This window comes from Boleophthalmus pectinirostris, unplaced genomic scaffold (genome assembly GCF_026225935.1).
Source record: "Boleophthalmus pectinirostris isolate CB_2022bp ecotype Guang Dong unplaced genomic scaffold, ASM2622593v1 HiC_scaffold_22, whole genome shotgun sequence".
Classification (NCBI taxonomy): Eukaryota; Metazoa; Chordata; class Actinopteri; order Gobiiformes; family Gobiidae; genus Boleophthalmus; species Boleophthalmus pectinirostris.
In genome coordinates this window covers 41,887,318-41,895,698 of record NW_026571190.1, presented here as the reverse complement: position 1 = coordinate 41,895,698, position 8,381 = coordinate 41,887,318, and the positions used below count along the sequence as shown (strand labels likewise).

Here is an 8,381-nt window from a genome sequence, read left to right as displayed (position 1 = left end):
AGGACTAAACCAGGACTAAACCAGGACTGAACCAGGACTAAACCAGGACTGAAACCAGGACTAAACCAGGACTGAACCAGGACTAAACCAGGACTAAACCAGGACTGAACAGGACTAAACCAGGACTAAACCAGGACTAAACCAGGACTAAACCAGGACTGACAGACTAAACCAGACTAAACCAGGACTGAACCAGGACTAAACAGGACTGAACCAGGACTGAACCAGGACTAAAACAGGGCCTAAACCAGGACTGAACCGGGACTAAACCAGGACTAAACCAGGACTGAACCAGGTCTAGACCAGGACTAAACCAGGACTAAACCGGGACTACAACAAAACTAAGTGCTGTATTTAAATGACTCTTGTGTTTTGTGTTTGCAGAAGCCTCCAGCTCCCAAAAGGCTCCGGTGGAGCAGCTCAGTCTAAACGTGGAGTAAGTCACTGTACTGATGCTCTGGGATGATGTCATCAACAGTCCCTGGGGGCGTGATGCCAACTGGAGGCACTGCTGGCTCTGACGTGACGCTCTTTACGTCTACGTTCAGACTCTCAAGGCTCAGTTTGGATTTTTTTGATGTTTTTTGCGAGGTCGTTCACATTTCCAGGTTCTGCCTCCTCAGGTTGACGTGTGGACGTTTGTGTCGTGTTTCAGGAACGTGATGAGCTCAGCGTCACTCAACTGTCGCCTGAATCTCACAGAAATAACAACGACCGGACGGAATGTGGAATATAACACCCGAGTAAGACTAAACCAGGTCTAAACCAGGACTAAACCAGGACTAAACCAGGACTAAACCAGGACTAAACCAGGACTAAACCAGGACTAAACCAGGACTAAACCAGGACTAAACCAGGACTAAACCAGGTCTAAACCTGGACTGAACCAGGACTGAACCAGGACTGAACCAGGACTAAACCAGGACTAAACCAGGACTAAACCTGGACTAAACCAGGTCTAAACCTGGACTGAACCAGGACTGAACCAGGACTGAACCAGGACTAAACCAGGACTAAACCAGGACTAAACCTGGACTAAACCAGGACTAAACCAGGACTAAACCAGGTCTAAACCAGGTCTAAACTGGACTGAACCAGGACTGAAACCAGGACTAAACCAGGACTAAACCAGGACTAAACCAGGTCTAAACCAGGTCTAAACCAGGACTAAACAGGACTAAACCAGGACTGAACCAGGACTGAACCAGGACTGAACCAGGACTTAACCAGGACTAAACCAGGACTAAACCAGGACTAAACCAGGACTTAAACCAGGACTGAACCAGGACTGAACCAGGACTAAACCAGGAAACCAGGACTAAACCAGGACTTAACCAGGACTAAACCAGGACTGAACCAGGACTGAACCAGGACTGAACCAGGACTAAACCAGGACTAAACCAGGACTAAACCAGGACTTAACCAGGACTAAACCAGGACTGAACCAGGACTGAACCAGGACTAAACCAGGACTAAACCAGGACTAAACCAGGACTAAACCAGGACTGAACCAGGACTAAACCAGGACTAAACCAGGACTGAACCAGGACTAAACCAGGACTAAACCAGGACTAAACCAGGACTGAACCAGGTCTAGACCAGGACTAAACCAGGACTTAACCAGGACTGAACCAGGACTGAACCAGGACTAAACCAGGACTAAACCAGGACTAAACCAGGACTGAACCAGGACTAAACCAGGACTTAACCAGGACTAAACCAGGACTGAACCAGGACTGAACCAGGACTAAACCAGGACTAAACCAGGACTAAACCAGGACTGAACCAGGACTGAAACCAGGACTAAACCAGGACTAACCAGGACTAAACCAGGACTAAACCAGACTGAACCAGGACTAAACCAGGACTAAACCAGGACTAAACCAGGACTAAACCAGGACTGAACCAGGACTAAACCAGGACTAAACCAGGACTAAACCAGGACTGAACCAGGTCTAGACCAGGACTGAACCAGGACTAAACCAGGACTGAACCAGGACTAAACCAGGACTAAACCAGGACTGAACCAGGACTAAACCAGAACTAAACCAGGACTAAACCAGGACTAGACCAGGACTGAACCAGAACTAAACCAGAACTAAACCAGGACTGAACCAGGACTAAAACAGGACTGAACCAGGACTGAACCAGGACTAAACCAGGGCCAAACCAGGACTGAACCAGGACTAAACCAGGACTAAACCAGGACTGAACCAGGTCTAGACCAGGACTAAACCAGGACTAAACCGGGACTACAACAAAACTAAGTGCTGTATTTAAATGACTCTTGTGTTTTGTGTTTGCAGAAGCCTCCAGCTCCCAAAAGGCTCCGGTGGAGCAGCTCAGTCTAAACGTGGAGTAAGTCACTGTACTGATGCTCTGGGCTGATGTCATCAACAGTCCCTGGGGGCGTGATGCCAACTGGAGGCACTGCTGGTTCTGACGTGACGCTCTTTACGTCTACGTTCAGACTGCAGGGCTCAAGGCTCAGTTTGGATTTTTTTGATGTTTTTTGCGAGGTCGTTCACATTTCCAGTTAAATGTGACTTGTGTGTGTGTCTCCAGTGTGAACTTTAAACGGTCCATCTCATGAAAAATGAGCTTTTCAGACGTTTCTGCCTCCTCAGGTTGACGTGTGGACGTGTTGTGTCGTGTTTCAGGAACGTGATGAGCTCAGCATCACTCAACTGTCGCCTGAATCTCAGAGAAATAACAACGACCGGACAGAATGTGGAATATAACACCCGAGTAAGACTGAACCAGGACTAAACCAGGACTAAACCAGGACTAAACCAGGACTAAACCAGGACTAAACCAGGTCTAAACCAGGTCTAAACCAGGACTGAACCAGGACTGAACCAGGACTGAACCAGGACTAAACCAGGACTAAACCAGGTCTAAACCAGGTCTAAACCAGGACTAAACCAGGACTAAACCAGGACTGAACCAGGACTAAACCAGGACTAAACCAGGTCTAAACCAGGTCTAAACCTGGACTGAACCAGGACTGAACCAGGACTGAACCAGGACTAAACCAGGACTAAACCAGGACTAAACCAGGACTAAACCAGGACTAAACCAGGACTAAACCAGACTAAACCAGGACTGAACCAGGACTAAACCAGGACTGAACCAGGACTAAACCAGGAACCAGGACTGAACCAGGACTAAACCAGGACTACTGAACCAGGACTAAACCAGGACTGAACCAGGACTGAACCAGGACTAAACCAGGACTAAACCAGGACTAAACCAGGACTGAACCAGGACTAAACCAGGACTAAACAGGACTAAACCAGGTCTAAACCAGGACTAAACCAGGTCTAAACCAGGACTAAACCAGGACTGAACCAGGACTGAACCAGGACTAAACCAGGACTGAACCAGGACTAAAACCAGGACTAACCAGGACTAAACCAGGACTAAACCAGGACTAAACCAGGACTGAACCAGGACTAAACCAGGACTGAAACCAGGACTAAACCAGGACTGAACCAGGACTGAACCAGGACTGAACCAGGACTAAACCAGGACTGAACCAGGACTGAACCAGGACTAAACCAGGACTAAACCAGGACTAAACCAGGACTAAACCAGGACTAAACCAGGACTAAACCAGGACTAAACCAGGACTAAACCAGGACTAAACCAGGACTAACCAGGTCTAAACCAGGACTAAACCAGGACTAAACCAGGACTAAACCAGGACTAAACCAGGACTAAACCAGGTCTAAACCAGGACTAAACCAGGACTAAACCAGGACTAAACCAGGTTTATTAAACAGTGTGTATTTGTCTTGTTTAGATTAATCAGTTGATCATGAGGATTCGATCTCCCAGATCCACGGCGATGATCTCAGGACGAGGACACCTGAGCTGCACCGGAGCACACAGGTCTGACCTGAAGTCACGACACGACTTTACACACACGGACAAATGTAACCCGCCGCCGCCGCCGCCGCCGCCGCCGCCGCCGCCGCGCCGCCGCCGCCGCCGCCGCCGCCGCCGCCCGCCGCTGCTGCGCTCTAAACACAAAGTGAACATGAGTGCTTCCTGTGTCCCGTCGGTTTGAGCTCCCAGGGCAGAAGTGGAAGAACAAGTCACATTTTCAAAGTGGATTAGTTTTATTCTGTGTCGTTTTTCTTGAATTTTTACACAATCTTCCAACTTTTTGGCAGCGTTTGCTCATGTGTGGATCAGAGGCGTCAAAATATCAAAATATCAAAATATCACATAGTTTAATGTGATGATACAGTATCGATATCGTGGACTCATGTATCGATATATCACCAAGAATATTTTTTGGTTTATTTCACTAAATTCTTTTGTTTCAGAGCTACAGTTTTGTTGCTTGTTTAGAGGAAGGAAACTTTGCACAAGAACAAGTGATTTAACAAAGACTTTTAGTGTCACAGCCACAATTTAGACTCGATTTTTATTGAATCGTAGCAAATCAATTTGAAATATATTGTATCGAATCAAAACTGTATCAAAGTATGTATCATATCGTGGCCTGTGTATCGAAGTATCGTGTCCTGTGTATCGAAGTATCGTGTCCTGTGTATCGAAGTATCGTGGCCTGTGTATCGAAGTATCGTGTCCTGTGTATCGAAGTATCCGTGTCCTGTGTGTCGAAGTATCGTGTCCTGTGTGTCGAAGTATCGTGGCCTGTGTGTCGAAGTATCGTGTCTGTCGAAGTATCCTGTGTATCGAAGTATCGTGTCCTGTGTATCGAAGTATCGTGTCCTGTGTATCGAAGTATCGTGTCCTGTGTATCGAAGTATCGTGGCCTGTGTATCGAAGTATCGTGGCCTGTGTATCGAAGTATCGTGTCCTGTGTATCGAAGTATCGTGTCCTGTGTATCGAAGTATCGTGGCCTGTGTATCGAAGTATCGTGTCCTGTGTATCGAAGTATCGTGTCCTGTGTATCGAAGTATCGTGGCCTGTGTATCGAAGTATCGTGGCCTGTGTATCGAAGTATCGTGTCCTGTGTATCGAAGTATCGTGTCCTGTGTATCGAAGTATCGTGGCCTGTGTATCGAAGTATCGTGGCCTGTGTATCGAAGTATCGTGGCCTGTGTATCGAAGTATCGTGGCCTGTGTGTCAAAGTATCGTTGCCTGTGTATCGAAGTATCGTTGCCTGTGTATCGAAGTATCGTGGCCTGTGTATCGAAGTATCGTGGCCTGTGTATCGAAGTATCGTGGCCTGTGTATCGAAGTATCGTGGCCTGTGTATCGAAGTATCGTGACCTGTGTATCGAAGTATCGTGGCCTGTGTATCGAAGTATCGTGGCCTGTGTATCGAAGTATCGTGGCCTGTGTATCGAGGTTTGTATCGTATCGGTGACTTCTTAATGGTGCCCAGCCTTGGCATGCGTAGTGTAACCATAGTAACGGCTGAACATTCGTCCGTAGACATGCATGTACAATCAGATCTCAGTTGTTGTGGTTTTCTCCGCAGTTTGGATGACGCGCACGCCGCCGCTCGGAGATTCGCGCGGATCGTTCAAAAGCTGGGATTCCCTGTCACCTTCTCCAAGTACAAGGTGCACAACGTCTTGTCGGTCTCCCAGACGTTCCCCGTCCGACTGGATGGTCTTCACGAGGAGCTCCGAGGATGTTCCAGGTCAGTCCGCTGCTCCGGAAACTCAACACACGGATTTAGTTTAAAGATTCACTGTGAAAAAGACTCATGTGAGACTGAGACGGTTTATACTTTTACTTTTACTTTCCTTTTGTTGAGATAAGAAATAACCAGGACTAAAGCAGGACTAAACCAGGACTAAAGTAGGACTGAACCAGGACTAAAGCAGGACTGAACCAGGACTAAACCAGGACTGAACCAGGACTAAACCAGGACAAGGTACTGGTTCAGGATGGGTAAACCTTGTACATATGTGTGTGTATTTGTGTGTATTTAAGTACTTTTGTGTATTTGTGCAGTTATGAGCCGGAGCTGTTCCCTGGCCTCTACTTTCACTGTGAAAAAGTCAGGATCTGTGTCTTCCACAACGGGAAGATGAATTTCACGGGTAAAACATCACACACCCCACACACTCACTACATGTGTCTGGAGTAAAGTCACACCACACAAAACATGTGTAACGAAGAAAAATAAAATATAAGTGTCACTTTTTGGGGGAAATTTGTTTTATAAAATGAGAGAGAAGAACAACAGAAGAGAGAACAACAGACTGTAACGTCACATATTTGACTGTTCTTCAGATAAACTATAAACAACAGAACAGAACAAGTTGAACAAACTCTCCATCTCACTCCAAATCACTAACTCTACGTTCACACTGCACCTGAAGTGACTCAGATCTGATTTTTTGTCTCTATGTTCCTGTATCTGATCTTTTAATGTCAGTCTGAACCACACAGATCTGATGTTTTCAAACATGACCCAGGACACTTGGATCTGTGCTCCTGAAACTGATCCATATCTGATCTTTAACATGTGACTTGAGTGTGAACAGTCAGGTCACATTCATCCACCTACACGTCATCAACAAGACACAAACGTCACTATTCTGCACTGAAGTAGAGAAAACTGTTCATGATCCATGTGACTGAAGTGAAGCACATCTCCACTCACCACAAAACACCACCACCAAAAACCTGCTCCTTCTCCTTCTCAATCTCCTCCTTAAAACAAGTCAGTTGTTCATGTTCTGGCTCCGGTACGAGAGGAACTTTAAAATCTCCAGGTGCTCGATGCTGCGTCCATGTTTGTTCAACTTGTGTAAACACAGAGACGCTCGCTGCGGTTGACGTCGTCGTGTCTCCAGTGTCACATGTGGGACACTTTTGGACCGTTTAATGTTCACACTGGAGTCACACACAAGTCACATTTAACTGGAAATGTGAACGACCTCGAAAAAACATCAGAATTGAGCGTTAAGCCCCGAAGTCTGAACGGAGACTAAATCCATTCAATTCTTCATCCTCGGTGTCACTTCTGAACAACTCGGCCTCGACCTCCGGAGGGAAACGTTGCGCCGCAAACTCTTCTGTGTCGCTGTCGTCAGACTCAGCATCAGTTCCAGTTAGAATTATTTGGGTCTTTTTTAAATTTTGTATTTTTCTTAAGGACAACAGAATATAACATTGAAAAAAATACAACGATCAACATTTAACAATTTCAACAATCAGCAAGAAACAGAGACAAAAACGTAAAGCAAAACCCACAACAAATACAAAACAACAACAACAATAACAACAAAAAGCCTCCATTTCCCCCGACCACAAACATCAACACAAATCTGACCAAATTAAACAAAAGTCATGTTGTAGTGCAACACAAACACACCACTAGCCTCCGTCCATCCACACACCGCGGCCACTTCACAACTGAAACTCCTTTTCTCCCAATGTCCCAATACTTAAACCCATATTATTTTCACCATCATCATTTCCTTTAATCATTTTTTGTCATTTTTACAAACTCAAATCATAATTTTAAAGGCATTTTATTCCCATTTTTAAATACATTTTTAGTCCCAATACTTAAACTGATATTATTTCCACCAGGATCATTTTCTCTCATAATTTTTTGTCAATTTTTAGAAACTCAAATCATAATTTTAAAAGCTTTTTTCCCCCTTTTTTAAATATATTTTTAGTCATTATTTTCCTTCCTCGTCTTTCACTGTCCGTCACAATCTCTGTTCTTTTATGGACGGTTTTGGTGTCGCTGAAGTCCAGAAGGAGCAAATCTCCATTCAAATACTGAATCCACCGATGGGGCGACTCATGGGGGAAAAGTCCAGGGGTGTTTTTTTTGGTCCCAGTCGGTCCGTGACAGAACATCGGGTCTGAACACAGAACACGTCTCTGTCTCCTCAAATGTGTTTCCATAGAATGATTCTTTGAAGTGACTCTTGTGTTGTTGTTGTTTTTGTGCAGGGAGCTCAGACCTGACTGCAGACACCAGAGTGTTCCAGAGGTTGTACCGGCTCTGTGCAAGGCCAGGAGTGACAACCAAATATAAACACCGATTTTATTATTAGAATTTTATTAATACAGATTATTATATTTAATTATTTTATTGATATTGAATATTTGTTTGTTGAAAATAAAAAAAATGTTAGAAGGAGCTGTGTGGTTTCCTTTGAGTCTCCAGATTCAAAGCTCAAAAACTTAAAAGTGAAACTCTCTCTGATGTGAACGTTTCTCCCTAAACCCCAGAACCTGCAGCTGATCCTGAGTCAGTGCTAGTGCAGCCTCTGCAGCTCAGGGAAGAAGGAAGTCTGCAGGTTCTGATCTCCACATGAGACGTGAACACAAACTGAGACTGAGACTGAAAATGAAAATGCACTATTTCTGTTCTAAACATATTTAATTTAGAAGTTAAAAAAACATTTTAATTTGATTTAA

General features: G+C 45.1%; 1 protein-coding gene across 4 annotated transcripts; it reads left to right on the top strand.

Annotated features, from left to right (window-relative positions):
* Positions 1-277: 277 nt before the first annotated feature.
* LOC129410352 (uncharacterized) lies at positions 278-8,081 on the top strand. 4 transcript variants are annotated; one of them, XM_055158340.1, is made up of 6 exons: positions 278-436; positions 656-743; positions 3,815-3,894; positions 5,464-5,628; positions 5,946-6,034; positions 7,911-8,081. In XM_055158340.1, exons 2-6 carry the CDS (start codon positions 663-665, stop codon positions 8,012-8,014), a joined length of 519 nt encoding a protein of 172 aa, XP_055014315.1. In that variant the 5' UTR covers positions 278-436; positions 656-662; the 3' UTR covers positions 8,015-8,081. The 4 variants fall into 4 exon arrangements, with proteins under 4 accessions (XP_055014315.1, XP_055014313.1, XP_055014316.1 ...); XM_055158338.1 differs by having other exon boundaries at positions 3,806-3,894; XM_055158341.1 differs by lacking the exons at positions 278-436; positions 656-743 and adding exons at positions 2,173-2,358; positions 2,628-2,748.
* The last annotated feature ends 300 nt before the right edge of the window (positions 8,082-8,381 follow it).